The sequence below is a fragment of the Protomyctophum bolini genome (genome assembly GCF_963924005.1).
Source record: "Protomyctophum bolini genome assembly, chromosome: 22".
Classification (NCBI taxonomy): Eukaryota; Metazoa; Chordata; class Actinopteri; order Myctophiformes; family Myctophidae; genus Protomyctophum; species Protomyctophum bolini.
The window spans coordinates 13,070,002-13,096,572 of NC_137883.1; the positions used below are offsets into that span (position 1 = coordinate 13,070,002).

At 40.8% G+C, this 26,571-nt stretch overlaps 1 protein-coding gene across 2 annotated transcripts; it reads right to left on the reverse strand.

Moving 5' to 3' along the window:
• Positions 1–22,132: 22,132 nt before the first annotated feature.
• Positions 22,133–26,261, reverse strand: ccnb1 (cyclin B1). 2 transcript variants are annotated; one of them, XM_080755372.1, is made up of 9 exons: positions 26,164–26,261; positions 25,764–25,901; positions 25,581–25,670; positions 24,823–25,017; positions 24,401–24,559; positions 23,926–24,162; positions 23,658–23,798; positions 23,252–23,362; positions 22,133–23,165 (listed from the first exon to the last, which is right to left on the reverse strand). In XM_080755372.1, the coding sequence occupies exons 1-9, from the start codon at positions 26,182–26,184 to the stop codon at positions 23,061–23,063; spliced, it is 1,197 nt and encodes a 398-aa protein (XP_080611498.1). In that variant the 5' UTR covers positions 26,185–26,261; the 3' UTR covers positions 22,133–23,060. The 2 variants fall into 2 exon arrangements, with proteins under 2 accessions (XP_080611498.1, XP_080611497.1); XM_080755371.1 differs by having other exon boundaries at positions 25,581–25,673.
• Positions 26,262–26,571: the final 310 nt, after the last annotated feature.

Sequence of the window (26,571 nt, forward strand, 5' to 3'; positions counted from 1 at the left end):
GTTTTATTTAAGTACAGGTTACAGGTAAAAGTCTAGTCTAATTAAGTCTAATTTAAAATGTACTTGAGTTTAAGTACAAAAGTATTGGCGTCATTATGCAGAATGTCCCATTTCAAATTTTTAAAGTTTTAAATGTTTACAAATCTTCTCAAAATAGCCGCAAGCCACAATTAAGCTCACATTGCGTACCATCGCAATGCATTGCGAGTTTGTAGATCGGCTTTGATTTTCAAATGGCCGAAATCTATATAGAGCTGAAGTGTTTAATGTACGTTTTGTAATATTAATCAAAATCTACAAAGTAACTAAAGTTTTCAAATAAATGTAGTGGAGTAAAAGTACAATATTTGCCTCTGAGATGTAGTGGAGTAGAGGTAAAAGTACTGGAAATTGGCAATACTCAAGTAAAGTACAAATGACTCAAAATTGTACTTAAGTACAGTACTTGAGTAAATGTACTTAATTACTTTTCACCACTGCACGAGAGGCAGGGCCACACCGTCAAGCCTTGAGTGTTATTCCAGCTAGGCAAATAACTAGGCCATACGGATCTAGCAGTGATGATGAATGGCATGTATTAACAGGCACAAATTGAATTATGTTGTTGAGAGTCCCAAGTGCGATCGCATTCTGCCCGAGCCCAGTTTTTTGAGGTTTTTGGAGCGACTGAGTGAAGTCTCAGGGCCCTTTTTTTCCTCCCACTTCTGCGGCTTTCACGTTCGATTTCTTCGCCAGGACCCAAGTGGTTCTCGAAGGTTTTCATGTCAAGGGCCCCCAAATTAATATGTCGTTGCTGTCTGACGGAAACCAGCTAACTCAATTTTTAAAGTTTGACTTTTTCTTTTTTTTTCCCCATAACTCGAAATGCTGTTGAATGTGTTGGTTTAAAACTCACACTTGTGTGAAGTGAGGAGCGCTCTTATCATCTGAGTGTACATCACCGTACATCACATTCCGTGCTCAGCCAATCAGCTGAGCACATTCCGTGCTCATACTCACAAACACAAAGCTGTGCATATGAGCACAGCTTTATCACTGCTAGATCCGTATGGTCATTTGCCTACACAAACACAAAGCTGTGCATAGGAGGGGCTCCTCAAAGGATATTGAACCATTAACCAATAAAGTATTAAAAAGCACACTTGTGAAGTTGCATGAAGTATAAGGGCGCCTCACTTATATTAAATGGTGAATGGTGCATTTATATAGTGCCTTTATCCAAGGCACTTTACATAGATTGTGCATTACATTCACCCATTCACACACATTCATACACCGATGGTCAGAAGAAACCAGGCAAGGCACCAACCTGATCATCGGGAGCAATTATGGGTTCAGAGTCTTGCTCAAGGACACTTCGACACGAACTTAGTGGGAGCCCGGGATGGAACTTGGAACCTTCCGGTTCGGTTCCCAACCGGCAACTATACCCCTGAGCCACTTCCGCCCCCACATGACGTCACATGACGTTTAAACAAACATTAAACGTCTTTAGACTTGGCTGCCATATGACGTCATTTCAAAAGCCTGCCCTTCAAAAAGTACTTTTGACAAAACCAGCCAACTCCATTGGACCCTAAAACTGTCTGCTAAAGACATCTGCTAATTCTGCTAATTCACCCCCTCTCATGCAAGTATCTGACAATATATAAAGTCAACTTGGATGAGGCAGTATTGCTTCGTTTTAAAAATGGTTTTCTTCATTTCCTGTATTAGTTATTATGGTGGTACACCAGATATTTTCTGAGGTGGTACTTGGTATAAAAACAATTAAAAAGGTTGAGAACCACAGATGAAAGTAAACAGATAAAAGCTAATCTTACATAGCAATGCTCCTTTAATGTGGGCTAACAACACAGTGGTTCTCAACATGTTCTGGACCAGGGCCCAGTAGAAAATCTCAAAAAGTTTGTTAACTTTATATGATCAATCAACACTATTTTATGTTCTCATTAAAATATTTAGTTTTTTGGCAATTATTTGGGCGGCCACTTGCACGGCCCACAGGTGAAGAAGAATCACTTGGCCAACAGAGACATAGTGAACTCCCACAGAAGCCATACATCCCCAAAGAGATGCCCATATATGGCAGGAGATATGAACGTAATAATGGAAGGAACAGCCAGGGTTTCCGCTCATTCTTCTGACTGCATCTGAAAAGCCAGGCACACATGCACACACGCTCGCGCGCACGCACGCACACCACCTCTCATCCACGGCTCTAGCGTAACCATGGCAGCGGGCCAGTAAACATGTAATCATGATCAACCACTGTGGCTAACCCTGGCTGTGCTAGTTAGGGAGGAGAGGATGAAGCTTTGAAGACTCATCTGAAGACATTTCTGCTAGTGACATGTTTTTTGATGAAGCAACGGAAGGAAAATGCATTATGTGGACACATAATGTGATTCTGATTCTGATCGTCCCTTCTAAATCATACTCAACCCAAAGTACATTTACTTAAGTTACCAATTAACATTACCAATGTTAAGTTACCAATTAACATTACCAATTCAATTTCCAATACTTTTACTTCTATGCCACTACATCTCAGAGGCAAATCCACTACATTTAGTGATGCAATGCGATGATGCTATTTTCAAAAGATTGTTATACATTTGAAATGGGACATTCTGCGTAATTGGTACTTTAAGTAGGCTACATTTTTATGCTAATACTTTTGTACTTTTACTCAAGTACATTTAGAATTCCAGACTCTTACTTATACGTAAGGGAGTATTTCTATACTGCTGTATTGATACTTTTACTTAAAAAATGAGATTACTGTATGTGCGGTCCACCACTGTGACCGCACATACTGCCAAGCCACAATGTTCATACTATTGGAAAGGGAATGTTGTTCACTCGCAAGACTTTTTTTTGGGGGGTATTAGAAAGGTTTTACTTCAAAGGGGCCCCTGCACCAATTGCTCTGAGGATAATGTGTTATTTGTGTATGGGGGCTGAAAAAAAGAGTCGTCGAGATGTGAAATATTAGCCTATTAGAAAATATTCTCCCTCACCGGAGAGAAGCATGCAATTTAGAAGTTTTGACACAACTTGTTGCCAACATTCAGAGAAGCTTGTATGTCCAAAACCTTTTCCTTTTCATTATTAAAAAATAACCCATTAAGTCTTCTAAATCTTAACAATTTTCTGAAAAACTTGTTTCTATGTCTATGGTTCTCAAAATTAGTATATATATTCAAGATTTGCACAAATAAAATAATGTTGAAATATGGAGATACAAGGTTTCTGCCTGACAGCAGCAGTATATTGGGTGTGTACTGTAGTGTACCTGCTGTTTTCACAGCATGACAACAACCAAAGCACAGTTTGACAGTCTGGCTGCTTCTATAAAACATTGATTAGCTTTCCGACTGTGTTTTAATGCGCTCGGTGGATGTCGACTGTGGATGCAGACAAGACCTATACTGGCCGTCTGGACAGTATTCTCCAGCAGCTCCATTCTCTAACAAGGAACTGGGCTGTTTCTCAGCAACCGAGGCCGTGGGTTGGTTTGTGTGTACATCCCATATCCATGGAAACAAGTTACTGAATGTTAAATATAGCAGCTGATGTAGGGATGTGTGCACCGGTTAATAAAACTGATCGATTTAATCTATGATAGATAACCGATGACTTGATCAAACTAGTGGTCCATACCCAGGGATTGTGCCCAACCAAAACTAGCTTTTTTGGGTTCTATGCCTGTGTGCTCGGTATGCATAGTTATGCTTTCTGCATAATGATGAGTACTTTTACTTTTGGTACTTTAAGTACAATTTGATGCCATTACTTTAATACTTTTACTCAAATAAAATGTGAATACAGAAATGTTACGAAGTTAAAATGTGAGTAGTTCTGCCACCACTGTGTAAGACATAATGCAAGTTGAAATGTGTTTTATGTCTCGACCCTGAAAAAGATGGCCTTGTTGTTGGAATAGCTTAAAATCACAGGCATTTATCTGCCTATGCGATGGATTCTGCCAATACTTTTCAGTGGGAACGGAGCGGTTTGCTGGGTTGGGGGGAGAAAAACTTTGTTCCCATTCAAAAGCATTGGTAGAATAAAGGTTTGGTGTGACCGCACCGATCTGTTTGTGGGTTCTATAAATATTTAACCAAATGAAAAGTATTAACAAGGGCTTTTGACTAAAGACTTATATTGGCTCCATGGAAACGCAGCGTTTCTTGAAAAGTACGTTTTTGGACATAAAAAAGGTTTCTGCCAATTCAAATTGAGATTCTGCACTTAATTTGTATTCATTTTTCGAGTGATGCAGCGGTGATAAATAAGTGCTAATTTTCCATTCCATTTGCAGTGTAACGAGTATTTGGCTGTGTTACAATACCACTTCTACCAACAGCATGAACTATGAATAATTAATCATGTATGTGTGGTTTTTAGGTGTGCGTGTGCGCACAGAATGGATGGATGTTTGATTTGAGGACACTCACAATTCTTCCAATGCCAGTAATCATTGGTTTGAGTGAGATCTTTTGGCCTACAATCAAGCTAAATTAAATTGTTGTGAATCTCTGAAGGTGGTGTTTCATTTTTTTCCCCTGGCATTTGGCTTTTTCTCCATTAACATAAGTACATGCTTCACTATTTCATTTACCGGCGGCCACTGTGCCGCAGTGTCAGCAAAAGTTGCATAAGTACATGCATTGTTTCTGGTTTTTCCCTGTCTGCGATTAATAGCAGTGAATATCGCGGGACACTATTTGGCGTCCTTGAAGCATTTGAATGTGGGGTGTCAAATTTTGCCCATGCACACTCGCAGGCTTATTGCTTTCCCCGTAGCTCTGTGTTTTCTGTAATGCCAAAGTGCCTTGGCTTTAATTACAACGGCCTTGCTCTTTAAACTGATGCCAGATTATCAAGGCCTCCTTTTGACATTTACTGCACATACCACCTAAGCAGTGGTGGAAACATTAAGTACTCACATTGATTTGCTTAAGTAAAAGTATCGATACTGAAATCTAGAAATACTCTACATTTTAAATGTACAAAAGTATTGGCATCGAAATGTACTTAAAATACCAAAAGTAAGTTTGTGCAGAAAGTTCAAAATGTATAAAGAAATATTTTGAAAATAGCCGAAATATATTTACAGTAGGCTGAAGTGGTTAATGTATGTTTGTAATAATCAAAATCTACAAAGTAACTAGTATCTAATTATCATCTCTGAGATGTAGTGGAGTAGAAGTAAAACTACAGAAAATTGGAAATACTAGTACCTCAAAATTGTACTTAAGTACAGTACTTTAACTAAATGTACTTAGTTTCCACCACTGTCCTTTTGACATTTACAGTGCATACACACAATGCAGATAAGCATTTTATGGGAAAGTGTGTTTTCTAAGCACGGTCTACATGCTCACGACGCGCCACAGTGCGACACACACAACGTGAGCTTGTAGATCAGCTATTGTCCGTGGCGTGTGTGACACCGTCACACGACTAAGCATATATCAGGCCTAACATCTGGAAGCTGTTGGGCCGAAAAGCTATCCAAGCTGCTCTCCGTGGCTGGTAATATTTCAACAACTGGGTTCTTTTCTCGTTTGTCCTTTTTTTTTTGGTAGAAGTTGTGGATGTTATCTTCTGTGACGATTATCGAGTGAACTCTGAAGTATGTTTGTCTGGAAAGGATGTTTTGATTATATTGATAATACGTGTATTCAAAATATTGACTTGGCTGGCTGGCTGGCTGAGCCCGGAGTGTGCCAAAAAATACCCATAGGTCCCTGAGAACGAACTTTAGTCAGGCTTTGGGTTAAATGAGTGAGGTTTTAAATGTAGATTTCTCGTCAAAATGTTGTCAATTGAAAAATGTCATATCTATGCCCTTTCCCTCAGATGGAGGGGGGTTACTTTCCAATTCCCGATTTCTTTTGAATATTCCCGGAACTACATGATATTTATTACAGAATATTGACTTCTGTGGCTCTGACCATCCACTCTGCTGTTGGCAATCTACAGATTGAAGCGAATATTCTATCGTTGCAGTGTTTACTAAACCAGTGGTTTTCAAACAGGGCTCCTTGAGGGGGGTTCCGGGGGTCCCCAGCCAATTGATATAGGAACCAAATGAACGTTGATGGTGATCTGTAATGATGAGAGTGTACAAATGGATTTAACATTGATGAATTTACTGGTTGGGTCACAGAGATATAAAAACAATAATGGCACCAAGTGCGGATTCGTGGCCTATTGCATATACACAAAGTGGGGGTCCTTGAAATAGATAAAGGTTGAGAATCACTGCAAGAGCCACATCGTAAATAATTATCTTTTATGGGGGTCCCTATAGCGTATCTTTTCAAATGGTCTGCGGGCTAACAAGTATCAATTTGGGGGTCCTTGACATGAAAACATTTGAGAAACACTGTACTACTCGCCCAACTAGGACGGCTTGCCAACCCAATCAGCTTTTAATAATGAAATAATCACGCCAAATACCTCGTTGATGGTCATTAATTATGAGTGATTTCCCATTAAGCGTTGCTTACTGTATTAACGTCACAATAACCCTGGGGCCACACGTTGCTGCAGTTAATCGGGGGATTAAGAGGGAGGCTATATGTGTGTATACGCTCTGTGGGGAGGCATTGTTAGGCTCGCTCACCTCGCCTGTAGTTCCTTCGTACAGATATAGTGCTATTTATAGTCGAGGAACAGCAAGGGAAAGGTTAGCTATCCAATGAAATTGTCTTTAACGACTTCATTATCAAGGGGCGGGGGGTGGGCAAGAGTCCTATCCAGTGGTGGGAAAAGTACTTCCATTTTATGCAAGTAAAAGTCCGCAATTCAAAATGTACTTGAGTAAAAGTGCAAAAGTATTGGTATCAAAATGTACTTAAAGTACCAAAAGTAGTCATTGTGCAGAATGTCCCATTTCAAGTTTTCAAATGTATATAAAAATCTTTTGAAAATATCAGATCTAGATTGGTTATTTTCAAATAAAAACTAAATGTATATAGGGCTGAAGTGGTCATTGCATGTTTTGTAATAATAATCAAAATCTACAAAGTAAGAGTACAATATTTGCCTCTCAGATGTAGTGGAGTGGAAGTAAAAGCATTGGAAATTGGAATTACTCAAGTAAAAATACATCAGAATTGTACTTAAGTACAATACTTTCCACCACTGTGTGTGTGTGTGTGTGTGAATAGGGCCTTAACAATGTCTGTACTGAGGGGAGTTCAATGACCTGACCGCATTAAATTGTGTACAGTAGCTCTCCCACTGGTTTAAATGGGATTGCAATTACAGGCAAGAGAGAAGACCGCACACAAAGAATCGGAATCTTACATAAAAGCGCAACTTGCCTTTGCAGTTTGCACTGTTTGCAGACGGCAACCGTCCTCAGCGTTGATTATTACAGGCTACTTTATCACTACACCACTGTTACGCCATTATTGCGCTATTCAAATAAACACTGACGATCTTTGCTGTGTAGCATCTGAGGCAGAGACCCTTTTTGAGAACATTACATGGGGTTAAAACAATGATGTTCTATGCATTCACAAACTTGAATGGTTAAGTTGGGTAAACGTCTCCGTTGCCCACTGTGGCCAATAGAAACAGTGTTTGGAAGAAAACCGATCTGTAACTGTTGTTTCAGCAAATAATGGCATACTATTTTTGAAGGCACCACGCGTCATCGCAGTCCACAATTCTGTGGAAAGCTGAGTGCTAATTTAACTGGTGTGCAAATATAGCATTTGTTAGAGTTACGAATGGATAAATGAACACGCGTTATATTAGGTTTAGATGATTTTGCTGTGATGTGTTTTAAAAGATGTGCAGCAGCAGCGGTACAACGTCAATAACATTTCGGCCACTCAGTGATACATCATTAAAAGGCAATCACTGAAAAGAAAAGCTGGCGCCTTCCATAGATAAACTCTCTTATTCTGACTTACAGTATAGCCTGGGGCTGCCTACAGCTCTGGGCTAAGTGTATAGTCAGTATGAAAGCACCCATACAGTCACTTCAAACAACAACTTTCAACAAACTGTTGTGAGAACTAAGTGCGGAGTGCGCTGGAGGCTGGCTGATCAAAGATGATCATTATGATCTGGGCCGGGCTCGGCCTCGCAAAAAAAGATTACAATCTCAATGCGTTTCGACTGGTTAACTACCCACACGGAAAGGACTTATATGTTACATATATGTTAGACATATATGTCTAACATATATGTAACATATAAGTTTCATATAAGTCCTTTCCGTGTGGGTAAAGGTTAAATAAAATAGATTCAACAATATGATAGATATCATCACTTCTGAAACATCTATAGCAGGGGTGCCCACACTTTGTTTTACTTGAGAGCTACTGGTACTTTATAAATGACCAGCTCAACAATATCTACCTACCCAAAACATTATTATCCCATTGATGAAAACAGCGGCACTGGCATTACTCATTTGGAATGGGAAATAGAGGGGGGAAATGAAGGAAATAGAGGGGGGGAATTAATGGGAAATAGAGGGGGGGAATGGTATTCGTATGTTGTTTTTTTGTATATAACTTTACTTTGTAATGGTTAGTAATGATGTTTGTGTTGTATGTTGCATTGTGTTTGAGCTGACAGGTGGCAGACCCATTTTGATGTAAATCAAGTCAGCTTAATTCAAGTGGCAGATGCCAAACATTGTTTTTTATATTTAAATTATATAAATATATTTTTGGCTGGGGCATGTCATGGACTCATGTGGTCTACCTGCACACACAGCCTTTGTGATCTACTGGTACATCGCAATCTACCTTTTGGCCAAGTAAAAGAGCCACGTGGCCCATAAGTCAAGAGTGATATCTCTAATTTTTCTGTAGCATGAGACAGCTTGATGAACAGGTAACTTGGCACTGGTCCGACCTCCTGTTAGTCCGACTCGCCTCATTACTATCCCTAACCCTAACCGCACACAAAGCCATATAGTCGGAGTAATGGAATGTTGGAATTATGGGCAGTCTAAGTACACCCCCTGGACATGACGCTATAGGATACCTCGGGGACAAAGGGCTACTACACTCACATTACCCCCACTTCAGCCCTCGATGGGAACAAATGGCACGGAGAAAGTGAAAAAAGTCTCAACTATCGCCACAAGAGCACCAACATTTAGAAGCAAAGGCTACTGGAGGAGCGCTAAATCGGTGAAACATGCTGGTGAAGTGTTACATTTCTGCGCTTTTTATCATTTTCATTTCGTGGTATGTGGAATCCCGACCCTTAGAAAAAGAGAGAGAGAGAGTTACATCGCTAGCATAGGCTCCCATTGTAAGAATGGAATGTGGAAGTTCTCATTCTATTTGAATGAGGAAGTTCCAGTGTTTGGAACTACAGCTAATAGACCATATTCACACTGCCATGTAGGATGTTTGAGGGTGCGTGAAAACTTTGTCCTGACACAGACATTTAATGCAATTGATAATGAATGGCCAGTTTTACGTCATTATCCCAACACAAACATTAACTTAAATAGCATTTTATGTAGACATGGCACTCTATAGTAGTGCATACGCATAGTTTCATTATACATATTCCACTATTAGGTGCTTAGCTTACATATAATTCATGATGACTATTTTTATGTATTTGATGTATTACCATGTTTTTGTTCTTGCATACTGGAAATCGCTCTGGATTAAGAGTGTCTGCAAAATGCCTAAATTATAATTAAATGTAAATTTTGAGTGTTTGTCTCAACACAGACATTAAAGACGTGGTGCATTTATTGTAAGGTGGCAAGATGGCTGCCGTGTGAATGTGGTCTATATAGCACCTCGCTTTGCGACAGGATCAAAGCGTGTCGGAACTCTCTCTCTATGGGTCTCTGGTGGAACCCAGCAGGAACTATCTGAAACAGCTGTCACAATGAAAGGGGCGGAACACATTTATTCTAATTAACAGCAGGACAGAGATGGTATGCACATGTTTTCTTTTGTTTCTCTAACTATACTCATTTGGCACAGTTTACAACAAATGGGTTTCACCCTGAATGGGGTACCTTGAAAAACACCGAAAACTGAGCATCTGGAAACCATTTATTGTTAAGTCATTATTCTGTCTGGACAAATCCAAGATAGAAATCAGTTTGACCAAATTTCAACTTGGGTCTGTTTGTTTGTTTTTAGTTATTATTTTTTACCCCCTTTTAATTTCCGTGAGCCAATGTTTAATATCGTAAAATCTAATCACATGCTGAGTGATTTCAAATTGAATCATGTAGTTGTTCTTGTCAGATTCCACTAAGTAACAATTTACTTCAGTTAAGCGCTGGTCTGGAAAAAGTGGAAAGAAACTCTACATTTACAACAAATCTCTGCTGAAATAGCCAAAAGCTCAGATTGTGTCATGGTGAAACTAAAAAGGAGATTGCCTATTTTTGTGCAACAAAGCAAATAAAATAATGTTCAAGTTGTTGAAGGGACACTTCACCCTTTTTGCATAATATGTAATATGTGGTTTTAAATATTTTAGATTTTAGCAGTGTCCATGATGTCACAGACACTGGGCTCACTTCCTTCCATGACTACAATTCCAATAATGCTTTTGTGCACTGCTCCTCCTTGGGAGGGCTGTCTTACAGCGCAGGCACACTTTAGCTGCATCACGAAGATGCCAAAAGCCGTGAGCGGCAGGTGTCTCTTCCAGGTTTTTAGACAGCTGGTGGATGGAAATGAAGCTCCACCAGATTCCCGGAAAAGCTTGCCCCCGTGGCATTCTGCCGCGTGGGTGGAGCTTCATTTCCATCCACCAGCTGTCTAAAAACCAGGAAGAGATGCCTGCCACGAGCGGCTTTCTGCCACGCATGGAAGCCCAAGTGTGTTTACACCTTTACTGAGACAATAGTCCAGGAAGGAATAGAGACCAGTGTCTGTGACATCATGGACCCTGCTAAAATCTAAAATATCTAAAACCACATATTACACACAGATCCCAGGAAAGTGTTCTAAATCTTCTAAACGTCATTAACATATGTTTTAGCATATGGTGAAGGGTGAAGCATGATATATATAACAATATATAAACCCAAGTTACAAAGCCTTTTTGTGAGTGTTTACTGCTTTTGTATTAACTTTTGTATTAACTCTTATATTGTTTTACTGCCCTGTCTATATTTAAGCAAATTGCTCTTTTATTTCATGAACCACTTTTGAACCCCTGTTTTACAATGGTGCTATATAAATAAAGATTATTATTGTGTTGTTATTTTTCATCTGCTCGAACATCGAGTCATGGACAATGCCTGACTTTTTTCTTCTTTTTGTGTGTGACTGAAACCAGATATAGCAATCTAAAAATGTGGTGTATGTCAATCCTTCACCCACTAATATGATAAGCGTGATAGTTGGGTCAAATGGTTACATGGCATCTGGCAACCAAGGGTTCTCCGATGTCCATTGAGGCTTTTTGGTAATTTAATTTAACTGATGCTTAGTTGAAATAATCAGCGTGCAGCGGCTTAAACATATTATAGCATGACTCGCTAATAGTCACCAAGAGACTGGCGGCATCAAATAAAAGTACACAGTAAAACCCTCATTATGAATTTGTCCATTAATGCAGTGTTCAGAGAGGGAGAGAGAGTTGAACTGTTGGCCAGTGGAGTTTCTTCTCTCTTCTTGGCATTGTTGCTGAACATGTTGATTTTCCACTGTGTTTTGCTCTGTATACTTTGAGCAGGGCTTCCCAGAAATGAGAGAGTAGGCAGACCAGCAGGAGAACGGAAATCTACCTCACACTCTGTAATATTTAATTAATGATGAAATAAACAAAAGCCTGCATGGTACTTTGCTTCATGTGACATTAAAACTTCATTCAAAGGTGGGGTATGGTCAACATTTTGATGATGATGTTCTTTCTTTCTTTGCACAGCTCTTTTCCAGGGTTCTTAGAGTTCACCATGAGGCATGGGAAATGGAATACAATAAAGCTTTTATTGTTCAATAGAATATTATTGGTATGAAAACTGTTAGCTGTACTAATACTATTTAGAAATTACACTATACACAAACAGAGCTTTTTTTCCCCTTCTCAAGGCTGTGACAGTGTAGAGTGATGACAGAATGGCAGCAATTTTATGGGTGATCACTTTGATCCGAATTGATTGTGGTGACATTGCCTTTTTGGTTTCTTGAATCCCAATAACGACGATTGAGTTGCTACATCTAGCCTAAGTCGAATCAATTTGCAAGTCTCACTTGGAACTGCAGCATTGCTACAAAGAGGAGATCAATACCATTTTAGGAACTTTCTCTTGAAAGATCTGACAGATCCGTCTGGATTACTTTACTATAGAGATAATGTGTACCGATTTGCGTGATGTTTGGACAAAATTTGTAGGAGTAAGTAAATGCCCCCGAAACATGAAACATGGCCGAGTAGTTTCTGGTGCCAAGAAATACATGGTGGGGCGGACCGTTCTGAGGCCGCTGGATTTGCTGGGGCGACTGTTACGACCGGCGCCGGATTTGACCCTGGGTGACCGTGTTTTGGGGGGCGACTTTGGTATTCCACTGAGCTACCCGAACAGAATTTGCTATAACCATTATTCATCTACACATTTTAAAAGGGTTCAATTTAGCCAACTTTACACATTGTTTACATATTTGTTTATTTTTTTTGGTCTGTTGTAGCTATTCCATCACCCTGTACACACGCTACCTCCGGAGACCCGAGGACAGAAGCACAGCTATTGATTAGAATAGTCAATAAGGTCTAGTTTCCTCCCCGACTATTATACTAATGCACTTAGGGAGACCGTCCCAGCTAGCCTTGCAGCAGGCCAGGTTATAAAGTACACCAGAGCTCCTAAATTATTCACGAGGCCCGCCTCCACACCAGCTTTAGCCCTCCATTAGAGTCAGCATGGAGGAGGGGGGGTGACGATGATGTCACCCAGTCCGATGGAGCCAGACAAGGGCACCTGGGACTGAATGATGGAGTCAACTTTGGAGGCCGCAGTCGCGGACCGCAATTCTACTGGAACTGTCAGTCTGGGAGAAAGATGAACACACTGCCTGCCTCCACAGTTCAGTTCACCAGCAGACCCTGTCAGTTGACACACTGTACTGTGTGAATAGTGTGCATGTGTGTTTGTATGTGCACTCGTATAACTATACTTGTGAGGGACAGCTATCCCTACTAGTAGAATTTTCCTGTGGCTGTTTTATGTTAAGATTTGGGCCTGCCCTATTTTCATCAGTGCCTTACTATCCCTAAACTTCTTTGCCTTTTAAAAAAAAACATAATTGTTTTTCAAAAATGTAAAAGAAATCACACCTGTGAACTGAGCGGTGCAACTATACGTACTAGGCCTCCTCCCTGTGTGTGTGTGTGTGTGTGTGTGTGGCTGCTCAACAGTGCCACCCAGCGGTATTGGTGAGGTGTTGCAGCTGTCGTGCTCAGACATGCAGACATACACAGACAGACGTAGCTGCGTAATAGAGTGGTTAAGCACGGATCAGAAATCAGACTTGTGGAAGTGAAGGGTGCTCTTGCCATCACATTCTGGCCAATCGCAATTTGCGTCTTCACCTTTCCGTCTTCATTTTTCTGTCCTCACTTTTTATCCTCAATATGTAGCCTACTTTGCTCAGCCAACCAAATCATCACAGTGGGGTGATTAGCCAGTCAAATCGTTATGATTCACACAAATACACAAAGCGGGGCATAGGTGGGGGTAGCGGCGTAGCGCCCCTCAAAAAAGGCAAAGTTGTTTAGGAATAAGGGGATTGGCACTGACGAAATGTAGATGTTTAGGTTTAGGGGATAGTCTGAATAAGGCCTGTCTATTGTGCGCAGTGCGCACCAAAGGCTGATCTCCACACTCACCATATGTCACACGGACCTGTTGTGAGCTTGTAGATCAGCCTTTCAGCACGTGACACCAGCACGGCATCGTTGGCAGCGATACTGTGCACTTACAAGGCTCTCACATCCGAGTGCAGTGATGTTTCTACATACTGATGTGACAAATGGGGGGAAATTGTCACCATTTTCTTTTTTATGATCATCATGATGAAAAGGTCCTCACTGCTATCATTTTGTTTGAGGAGGAGAGTACGTGTTGAGGTAAAAGCTGAAGGAACCAAAATGATTCACCCTCCCATTCTAATTTAGCAGAGTGCTTACTGGCAGTGTACAGACATCATTTTTTGAGTCACATTCAAGGATTTGGGTTGGCAGCAGAGCAGCAGCACTTCATAGAGTGGCCTTAATCTCAGTGAAGCCATGTTCGACAATGCGTTGTGAGCTTGTAGATCAGCTATTTTTAAGGGGCGCTTCCAAAGCATGGCTTTTGAAGATGATGTCATATGGCAGCCAAGTCTTTTTTTTTTTTGTTATCAATTGTTTTTTATTAAAGACAAAAAATCACAATAAAACATGGCCAAGTCTTAAGACGTAAATCGTTTGCCAACCAAGTCTATTGACTTTTATGTTTGTATAGGGCACTAAATGACGACGCAAGACGTCATGTGGCCGATATACATACAGTTGTTGGGTGAATGAAAGGAGAAATTAGGATGTCCGCCACATATGACGTAAATTTGTGGCAACACAAACATTAAATGACAGTGAAGGGAAAATTTACGTCATATGTAGACGAGCAAATCTGCTAACCAATCACATAAATTCAGTTGTTAATGAGATGATGTTGATAACAGCGTCCCTCACTTCACATGGGTCTGATTTTTCACCCTGGTTTTAAAATATTGGTTTTGGTTTTATATTTTTCCAATGGAAAGTATTGACAAGAGCTTGTGACTAAATAATAACTTTATATCACTGGATTCATTGTAACAAAGGTTATTCTTTCTGACATAATGTACAGTTTTAATAAATCGTGAAACAATTACTTTTTCCCGCCCAAATATTGATTACAGGTAGTTTCGAACACCGCTCGGGTCCATACATAACCAAGGACCGAAAACTATCCGTTTCATAAAATAGGCTTCAGTCCCCTGTCACACCCAGACAACAAAGGAGATGATGTGAGTGACCCCAGAGGTAGATTTACAGCGTGTCAGCAGGCCTCCCCTCCTCTGCTTCCTAATGCCCCCAGGATTTATAACGACATGAAGAAATGTTTGCCTGGGTGGGTGGGAGCCTGTCTGACTCACTGACTGACCGGATCAAATTACAACACACACCAGAAGGAAGAGAGAGCCCCCATGCAATATGATAGACCTAATTGTATGGGATCATATTGTTTAGAATTGCTCAGGCATAACCAAGCACACTATTTTACGACTATATTTGAGGGAAGGGAGATATATATTATATATATATAACATCTGTATAATGGAGTCTCCTGTCAACGACGGCTGAGTAGACAAGCAGTCTCCTCATGTGGGAGCGTAAAGCCTTGGGAGTCGGGACACAGTCTTCTTGTCGTGGATGTAGTAGTGTGTGTGTGTGTGTGTGTGTGTGTGTGTGTGTGTGTGTGTGTGTGTGTGTGTGTGTGTGTGTGTGTTGATGCGCCATCCTGTGAGAGGGTTATCTAATAGTCCAATAAACAGGCTGTACACTTAAAATCATGGATTCACACGATCTGGCATTTATTGATTGCCCATAATTATCCCAAATTGAATGGTCATGTGATATACATATGAACAGCAAAGACACATATGAAAGCATATACGACCTGTATACATTACGAATCAGATTCGATCATATCAGTCCGCAGATCGGGGGGCCCCTCGAAGCACAGGACAGACGCTTGTCGGTCTTGGAGAATTCTGACGTGTATCTTTTTTCCGACACTATATACTAGCAATCTTTCTTGTCACTCTGTGACCTTGCTTGGGCCCAGCTCGGCTGCACACTCTTAAAGTAATAGTGACTGCTTAAAGGGTCTACTTTCCCCCATCAGTGTACTGTGTGTATATATATATATATATATATATATATATATATACCGGGTATATATATATATATATATACACACACACACACACACACACACACACACACACACACACACACACACACACACACACACACACACACACACATTTTTATTATTATTATTATTAATACAATAAAATGAAAATCTACACTTGATACAAAATTGCTGTTGGACCTGATCTAAAAGCTTCACTAGCTGGCAGCCCCAGAGTCCATGCTGCTCTTCACACCGAAACACTCCTTAGACTGAAAATGTTGGCGAACGATTGGTGCTTGCGGAAAGGCCATGGGTCACAATAGTCCTTAATCTGTCGCTTAGATTATATACTGTACTGAGAGGTGACATTTTGGCCTGAGCGTGAAGCTCACTCTATACTAGTATAGAGGAAAGGTCGTGGGGTCACTTAATAGTGAGGGTTCTAACATCAGGGAGCATAAGTACACTCAGCAGGTTCTATGGCAATGTGCCCGTTGGATTTTGTCATTTGACATAGCTTGTGAGGAATGTTTAGCCTTAAGGGCCCTATAGAACAAAGGCCATGGAGTCACCAAAATCAGTAGGGTTCATCCTTGCTTGGGCACATGGTTTTGAGATATCATGCAGATAGTACCAACGCTGGTGGATATAAAAAAATATGTATTGTCCTGTCACACTTTTGTTTAATTTTTACCTGGGTGGTCCTTAACCACAGTTTAATAATTGTGCGTGCCCCTGGCTATAGAGACGACAGTGTTTGTGTTAGTGAACGTTTCTTGAGTACCAATTAGCCTATCATCGTTGTTAACACCCAGTCAATTGTGTTTGCTACGTAATTTATAGCCAACTTACTGTAATCACCACACACAACATGTCTTGTCACGTCATGTCACATCTTGACGTGTCGCCTGAGGACGAGGATCGCACACTCGCTCCCCGTTTTGAGATAAGATAAGCCTTTAGTGGTCGCCGGAGGGAATTCAGGTGTCCTACTGCATTTATCATCAGAAATGTAAATGTCCATTCACACAAAAATGCATGACCGAAAAAGGCATAGGCTGAAGCATAGTGCTTATTCTTTGCCTATCCGTATTATATGTCATTTAAAAATAAAATTAAGATTAAAATATACTACAAGAAAGAAAGAAAGAGAGAGAGAAAGAAAGAAAGAGAGAGAGACATTTGTTAAGAGGGAGTTATGGGTGTGCTCCTCTGCTGGTAGTGGCAGTACTGCTCCTCTGCTGGTAGTGGCAGTACTGTACTTTTTTTCAGAATCTGTATTTTGAGTATTTGTACTTTTAGACATTTACTCCACTACATTTTCAAAGACAAATATTGTACTTTTGACTCTCACTATTTTTCTAGGCAGGAGGAAAGGGGCATAATTATGTGAATTAACCACTGCCTTTAATAATATATAAGTATAGTGAAAATAGCAGATCTACAAGACTGTAGATCTGAACAGTGTGTGGCTGGGGTGGTGAGAGTCCTTGACAATACAGTATACACCAGTTCTTGTATGTAACCCAGAAACTTTACAAAACCCTGTGAATTTTTCTGATTTTATTAAATGTTTAAATTTTTCACGTTTCATCATAAGCACCTCTGAAGGAGATAATAAAACTCATATAAAAGCTAAGTTAGTCGGTCTACAAGCCAACAGCATGCCGCGTTGTCACACTTTGCGAGCTTGCGGATCGGTTGTTTTCGCGATTTTCAAAAAGTTTGAAAGTATAACGTCTGAGTTCTGGGAACAACCTCCGCCTGAGCAGGGCCCAAATTATGTTCTGAGAACCTTATCTGAAGCTGAGCATGTGTACTAGTGTGTAACGTATAGGAAACAAGTCCTGGACCCGTGAAATATGTTAAACAGCGCTGCACGGTTCACTTAGTTCTGGTAGCCAAAAAGAACCAGTGTATTCCTTGGAGGAAGAAGGCAAGCTCACCTCCTCCGACGATGTGCTGGGCTGACCCCAGTCTCTGGAGTGCTTTCTACTCGTGGGTGGTGGAGCTCTCATACCAGGCTAGGATGTGCACAGAAGCCTCTTCTTACTTCTTCCGCAGGACCATTCTGGTCAAACAGAGTCAGGGTTCTGGTATTGTGCATGTTGGCTCACTGGAATCACTCTACCACACACTACACCAGTGGGTCAATGGTTCCTTGAGGGTTCAAAATGGCCCTGTAAGGGTGTGTAACTCTGAGAGTGTACAATGGGAACCAAATGGCCCCGTAGCGGTGTGTAACTCTGAGAGTGTACAATTGGAACCAAATAAACCCTTAAGGCTCATTTGGTTCCATTTATACTCTCATAGTTATGGGGGCCATTGAAATTAATTTGAGGACCACTGTTCTGGCTGCACTGCATGGAACAGAGTAAGAGGCCCAATTTCTTTCCAATACGGCTGCTGTGCATAGAGCTTATTTTGAAGTTGTAGAAGGATTTGAGGTGGTGTGTAATGGCCAATTTGAAAAATCCTCAATGACGTGTACAATGAGGAACTTGAAATCACTGACTCTCTCCACTGCTCTCCACTGTGTAGAAAATGTGTAGGTGGTGAACAAGACTCTCTCTAAAGAAGGCTGATCTGTTCGGCTGCTTAAGCCTCAGTCATCACCACAGGATTTCTCTCATCACTGACCCTTTTTCTGACTGATTTGTCCTTCACAAAAACACAAAAAAAGCTTTAGTATAGCTACAATCCTTTTGTGAAATGATTTTTCAGTTATGATTATCTTCTAGTTGGCGCTCACCACCTTCATAATGTGATGTTGATTAAATGAATAAACACAAACAAATCAATTATAGGCTACAGTTTGTACTACATATTATTACAGAATTATCTAGAACGCAAAGTGTGCCTGTGAAGCAATTCTTGTCATTATATGATCGCCTTTGTTGTTGTTGTTATGATGGTTATCGTTGCTACGTTCATTATATCATTTCATAATTTAATAATACTTACGGCAATCAGAATTGCCATGAGTACTGTGAGTACTTATTTTGCCCTAGAAACCTCAAACCTTCTAATCCTCTAACATGCCTAGTGCTGTCACACGGCACAGCGGTGTCACACAGATCTACAAGCTCACAATGCATTGCATATCCGCATTGTGAGCTTGTAGATCGGCTATTTTCACAATGCATTGCATCCCTGCATTCTGAGCTTGTAGATCGGCTATTTTTGATGATGGAGCATAACAAATCAGGGTTTACAGTGTGAGAATCTGAGATGTGAAATACAGCTCATTGCTCTGCTGTATTATTCAATACGCATTTAGACATGACCTTGGTTGGAAAGAGAAGATGACCATCAGGCCTGTTACAATTATTATATAAGCGCCTGATCGCAATTATTGGAATAAGCTATTTCTTTGTATATTTAAGTTACTATTTTAAAGCTTCAAATCTAGTCCTATAATTTTGATTGATGGTCACAGGCGCGAGTTTATGGCCATTTGAATGTTAAACACTGCTGTAGTGCAAGTGTGCAATGTAGTATTTTTGGTGTGACTATTCTCATACCAGACCCGTGAACAGTGTTTGTGCAAGCCAGGTTTGGTACAGATTGGAGAAACTGAGCACCTGTGCCCCCTTGGGGCCCCTTACTGGGCACCTCGGGGTCCCTGACTGGGTACCTGGGGCCCCTGACTGGGTACCTGGGGCCCCTGACTGTGCACCTGGGGGCCCCTGGTGTGACTATTCTCATGCCAGACCTCTTTGCAGTGTTTTTGAGTTTTGTGCGGATCTGAGCCCTGTGCAATGTTCAAAAACACAATTACATCATTAATCACAACAATTAGTATAATTTCATCACAGTCATGAAATTATATTAAATGGGCCTTGCTTAGTTGCTTACCATTCATTCTTTTCGTGGAGAGATGAGTTTGGTGAACTGGAATAAACCAAGAAGTAGTGCCCATTCACACCTGGCTCAGCACCACTGTTCAAGGCACAATAGGAGCCTTTCTTTCCTCCATTTGACATAGGGTGTTAAAGGTCAGTAAAGTTCAGGAAACACATCAATTTTATTTGAAAATCTATAAATTGTGAAAGTGAATGCCCCTGTGTTTATCTGAACTTCACACGGTTCGTTCCCACTTGCCAGCTGCCAAAGCACAGCAACCATAACATTGCCACACCGTTGGGCTGGCTGTTTGACTACATTGTTACTGGAGCCAGGCCCATGCCACATTGTTGGGTCCAATGAGTCCAGGACCTCTGATTACCTATGTTTTTAGTTTTGACCCATATTTTGCAAAAACATAATCAATTAGTTGTGTTGCTCATACATTTTTCTAACAAAATTTAACTTTTGCACAGATAAAAATAAAGAGCCCAGGATCAAATTAGATGATTGACACAGGGGTCAAAAACGGGTTACAAAATCGTGGGATAAAAAAAATAATATATATAAAATAAAAGGCTTTTTAATGTTTTCATCAGAATAATGCATTGGTTTCTTTTTCCTTCGTTGCCTATTTCTTGGAAAAAATAACATAATCTGAACTATGCACAAAAAACGTCTTTCACCCACCTTTTTACTTAAAAGACAATAAAGATGATATTAAAACGAAGACATGCAGGCAGAGTGGATGAGAGGTGAAAAAGGGCATTGGCTGGTACACGGTGCACTTGTTAAATCAGTGTCTATCTTGGGTGATATTTAGACTGACAAGGAGCTCCAAACTTTTGACTCTGGTCTGGGACAATAATTCACTTCTGGGCGAGCTGTGTTGCTGAAATTCTGAAGGGTTTGAGGCCGTGCCTTGCATTCTTTCTCTAACCTCAGAGCTGACTTGAATTCACTTAATGGGGATAGCTTGGATAAACATATAATAGGACAGAGGTATTTGAGCTTTTGGAGTTGGAATATCTGAGACAATGATTTTCCCCTTGTACATCTTTAAATGTATTACAAATAGTCAAAGTGCACAGTAAAATTCAGAGTGTAAAGCATCTTCTAATATAGATTATTTTTTCACTCTGCATTACATTTACACTGAGAATGTTTTACGTAAAATGATGGGTTCCCCTTTACTGGACTCAACAGATATACAGTATATAATATTGTAAATATTAAACTACTTCTACACCCCCAGGGCTCTATACTAGCTAGGCCCCACCCCATTTTCACTCTACAAAACAAATATCTTCAGAGAAATTAGCAGATCTACAAGCGCACAATTCCACATTAAAAATGTACAGAAGTAGTGGCATCAAAATGTACCACAGTACCAAAAAGTACTGCAGAATGTCTCATTACAAGTTTTCAAATGTATACATCTTTTGAAAATAGCAGTTTCAAGCTGTTGAGCTTCCAGATCGGATATTTTCAAATGGCCAAAATGTATTGGGTTGAAGGTTAGTAATGGTTTTCAAATAAATATAGTGGAGTAATGTACAATATTTGGAACCGAGATGTAGTGGAGTAGAAGTAAAAGTATTGGAAATACTCACGTACAAATACCTCAATTGTACTTAGAAAATGTATTACTTTCCGCCAGTCACACGACTGAAGCCGTCCCTGACAGCTGTGAGTACAGTTTGGAGCTCCACACAGGAGGAAGCTGCCTTGTAAACCGATATGGCTGCCCAGTCATGACCTCAGCTTTCAAGCATGAATACACAGCAAGATCCATGAATTTAAAGCCTACTTTCCAGAGTCTAACAGACTAATTATTAAATGTCTCCAAAAACAGAGGGAATAGTTCTGGAAATATGCAGCATGCCCCTATGTTTTTGTATATAGTCTAACACAGTGGTTCCCAAAGTGGGGTCCGGGGACCCCCAGGGAGTTCCAGGGGGGACCCATCTATTTTGTTCATGTTCATAAAGTGCTAAAGTGTTTAAAGCAGTGGCTCCCAAACTTTTTCATGTCAAGGACCCCCAAATTGACACTACTTAGCCCGTGGACCCCCATTTGAAAATATATGCCAGGGACCCCCATAAGAGAAGACGTACACATTTAGACGTCTACATTTATGATGAAAAACAGAATTTAATGTATACAAGAGCACCAATAATTTCAGATGAGTGATTTTTAACTTTAAGGACCCCTTTAACCCTGTAGCTAATTTGTTGCATTTGTAAACCCTCAGACCGCAAGGGGTACTGGACCCACATTTTAGAAATGCTCAGGCATAAACACTTTAAGAAAGCATTCTGTAGTAGTGCTTCTGAACGTCAGGAAATATACAAGTTGCCATGGGATCAAGTGTATTTATTGACAGGTTTGCAGAAAGGACAGGAATACAGAAACCCCTAGCCAGTTTCCAAATTAACTATATACAGTCAAGCCGTCATGAATGATGGCCTTGAGCCCAACAACTGCCATTACTAGATTTCTAAATGTATCAAATATACCTCAGTCAAGCCGTTGACCATATCAAGCTGTCATGAATGAGTGATTGCCTACATTAGAAACAATTGTGAGCAGTGTCTAGGGACATGGCAGGTGGTCATGTAGTGCTAAGCCCTAAGCTGTGGATGGGCTAAAGTGACAACAGCTCTCCCTCTGCCCATTAGGCTTAAATAACTGGTTAAATTGAGCTAGGGCTTCTGATTAGACTGCATGCCATGTTCTTGATACACGTGCTACAACTGTTAAGATAAAGCCCAAAGACATGTCCTGCAAGTTCAGAACTTGAAACCTTGGAAGACTACAATCACATAATAGGTAAACTTGCTTTCCAGTCAGTGCAATGTTGCCACCTTGTGTTTACTTTGAAGCTCAGGGGATCAGTCTAGTCACTCCCCAGCAACATGACTTTACAGCACATCTGTCCTGGAAGGCACAAATGAGGTAGAGAGTCTGGCTCAAAACGGTGGAATGGATATGACCCCTTAAGTCAAGCGTACTTTCAGATGGTCACTTTAGTAAGGCCTTTGAGCAGTGCGCTTGGACACCAGATAGATTGTTGTGTTATAGCATCCTCTAGTGGTAGTACAGACATGGTAAAATATCCATTTGGGGTAAAAGATTTATTTAAAAAAATTCTTGCACAAAAGAGAAATCTTCAGAAAAATGTGCTAAAATAAAACATAGGCATCCACAAAGGTAAATCTTTCAGACAAATTGTGGTAAAATATAAAATTGGAACAAACTTTACAACATTATAAACAATTGCACATGGTGCTAAAAAAGCTCACTTAGTGGCTTGCTTTGCAAAGTCTTTGATCAGTGGTGTCTTGAGCTGTGGAATGGTGGCAATCTTCATCTGCTTCTGACTGCTGTATTTGCGGTACACGGACTGAAAGAAAATAAAAATATATGATTAATTAATGGACTTTAGCTGAGGCCTTGTGATTAGAGACTTTGGATGAGTAGTAATCTTACCAAATGCTTGGTCCTGCCTTCAGACACCAAGATGACATTCTTGGCAATGTGTTGCATCACCGTTACCAGATCATCCTCTTTGTAGTTCATGTAATGCTGCAGCGTCTCATCCTACAGGTAACGAGAAACACTGATCAAACAGCACTCTAAAAGTTTGGGCTAAACTACCAGTAGCCATTATTTCCTTATCAATTATTCTATGATCAGTTGACAGCACTCCTTCCATGTGTGCCATGTGCATCAATTACTCCCCAGTGACATTAGTGACATTGTGAAGACTGGCTAGGCTGGCATGGCAGCAAGCCTGCTGCTTTGAAAGCAGTTCCATGTTGCTCCCCTCTCCCATCCAGTCTAAGCCCATTTGTTGAGTTTAGTGCAGCAACCAGGCCATGGATGTGCATCTTACCCATTCACCGCATTTGAAGACCTTGAGGGTGAGGGCCATCGCAGCACTGGCCAACTGTGAAGGAGGGATGTGGACCATATCATAGTCTATCATGGTGAGCTCCATGAAGTACTTTGCCAGGGTGTGCTGTTGAGCAGTTACCTTCAAAAAAGAAAACAAACATTTGTGTACAATGTTATTTTTTTCAATTTCAGAAGATTGTAATATTCATTTAACTCCATCTGCAAGCATGGAAAATTGTCAACTGCACCCTGTAGAGACATGATACCTGGCAGATTTTTGAGGCCCTCCTGAGGAACTGGAGTGGGAGAGGGCGGCCAAAGGTAAAGCCCAGTGCAGTGAGGATCTGCCTCTCCATAGCCCTGATCTGGGCAGTAGTGTATGCTTGGTCGGTCACATGGGTGAAATCTGTTATTTCTGGAGGGTACATCTCCTCGTACTTTGACGCAATGAACATGGCCGTCACGCCAACCAGCTGAAGTTTTGTCTTTGGCACTGGGTTGTCCTGTAGAAAGCACAATTAATTTCAAAGAGTCAGTGTTGTAGTACATTTATAATGAATTTGAATTGCATTTTTTATGGCGCTTTTCTATGCACTACCTTTAATGTGACATGCAGGTATCCATTACATAGTATTGCAGACCTACAAGCTCACAACATGCTAGATCATGTGTTGTGACCTTGTGAAGTTTTGCACTTCTTCCACTGCCAGAGTAGCCCATGACATGTGAACAGAAAGTTACCTGAAGGAAGCGGTCAATGATGGCCACCGTCATGTACATAGTCTCCTGGAGCAGACGGAACTTGATTTGGACCAGCACAAGCCAGTCAATGAGGACTGCACGCATGTTGCCCGTCACCTCCTGTCCTTCCATATACCTTGCTTTCACAGACTGATCAACCTGAAGAGAAAATACACAGCAATTTTTAAGTCTGTACATCATGAATATTGTAAGGAAACTGTACCATCCATAATCAGTGAAGCATTTAACCTATGCAGGCAACCAATTGTGAGCATGGCTAAATAGGGCAAGGCAGACATCTTGAGCTTAGATCATATTGACAATTGCCGTTTTATGCCAAGAAAAAAAAGAGCCATGCTACTTTATTGAAAATCGGTTCCATCGTCCCCCAGGAAAAGAACGAACACCGCTGCCCAACATACCTCAAGTTGCCGAAGGTAGTTGTAGATGTCCTTGACGTATTCACTGCACAGCATAGGGTTGTCATAGTCATCAGCATCTACGTCTTTGATGTTCAAGAGGACATCCGAGAAGGCTTGGCAGAGGTCTGCTGGCTCACAGCCAGATGTCTCCATAGGAGATGCGGGTGTAGGAGAGGGCGGTGGGGACTCAACAACCTGCAGTACAGGAGAACCCAAAGAGTCAGTGTTGCATACACAACTTGAGCGGACCATACCCTCTGAAAGTACTGTAGCAATACTCACATTTTACTAAAGTACTTATCTTGTACCAAAAGTTACAGTACTCATTATGCACAGTCCCATATTACAGTGCCAATTTATAATCCTTAATAGCAAGTTCAAAACAAGTGTTCACAAAGCAGCCAGTCAAATATTCAAAGTATTATAGGGCTGAAGTAGTGCATACATGAAAGCCTGCAATAATCTAAATGCAACTACGTTTTTTTTTAAGTGAATAAAGTATAAAACATTGAAAATGGGCAGTTCATTTCCACCACTGGTAAAAGGATTTTAAAATTGCCACTGCTCAGGTACAAGGCAGCAAATGCAACTTAGAAGTGAGTTTGTGTTATGCTATAATGGTGCCAACAGGATACATGATTAGAGCCCCATGAGAAGTTACAGCCAGCAGGGTGCAGCTTACTTTAGTGCAATTGGTTACTTAATATGAACTAGGTTTTCCCCAACAACGAAGGGGGGGAAAAGAAAGTCTCATTTACCTGCACTTCGGGCTCAGGCTTAACTTCAGGCTTTATAACAGTTGGGACAACCTTAACCTGGACGGTGTTTTTAGCCTCCGGTTTAACGGCCTGCTGATGAAACAAAATGGGCTTGGTTATTTAGGCATGACGTTGGAAATACGTAAATATGTAGCTAGGCTATAGCGTTAGTTCATGGTTTACCTTTTTCGCATCCAGTCGGGTAACAATTTTTCCAGGAGCGACGTTCTTGATCTCAGCCAGGGCTGTTCGGGGCCTTAGCGTAGGCTTGGTGGCTTCCATTTTCTTGCCAGCAACAGCAATGTTTTCTGCCTGACGGTTCTACGGATAAAAAGACGGTTTGTTTCTCCAGTTAAAAAGTTGCATGATTGAAAACAAGCACACATAAATTAAAACTAGTTAAGAGGCAGTTAGGGAGAATTCCCGTTAACAGGCATCGGCATTTGTACAATTTGTACCTTTGCACGACGACAGAAGTGACAATAATCGTAAAGGACATGAAAGCAGCTAAACGACAACGTTGACTAAGCCACATAAAGTAAATATTAAACAAGACAATATCGTAAAAGAGAAATCAACTCACTCGGGACACTCGAAGAGCCATGGCGTCTGTTGTGTGTTCTTCTGTTGCGTGATTCTCAGCTGCTTGGAAGACGGTGGTGATCAAATGACTACAGAGAGACGCTGTACAACAGGGAGAGGCACGTTGGGATTTAAACCCCGCTTGCTACAATTTCATTGGCTGCTTCCCAAACAAGCTCGCATCTGATTGGTCTGCAACGGGCTAGTCTGAATGCGTTACCATGACGACCATAAGGGGCGATGACGACTAGTTTCTCGGATCACGTGTAGCGGCTGTGACCCAATCAGGACGCATGGTTTCCCTTGACAAGACCCGTATGCGGAAACCCAGCCGAAACCAAGCGGTTTAATCATAGGTTTAATTGGGGTTTAATTTCATATAGAATTATAGGGAGAATAATATAGATAG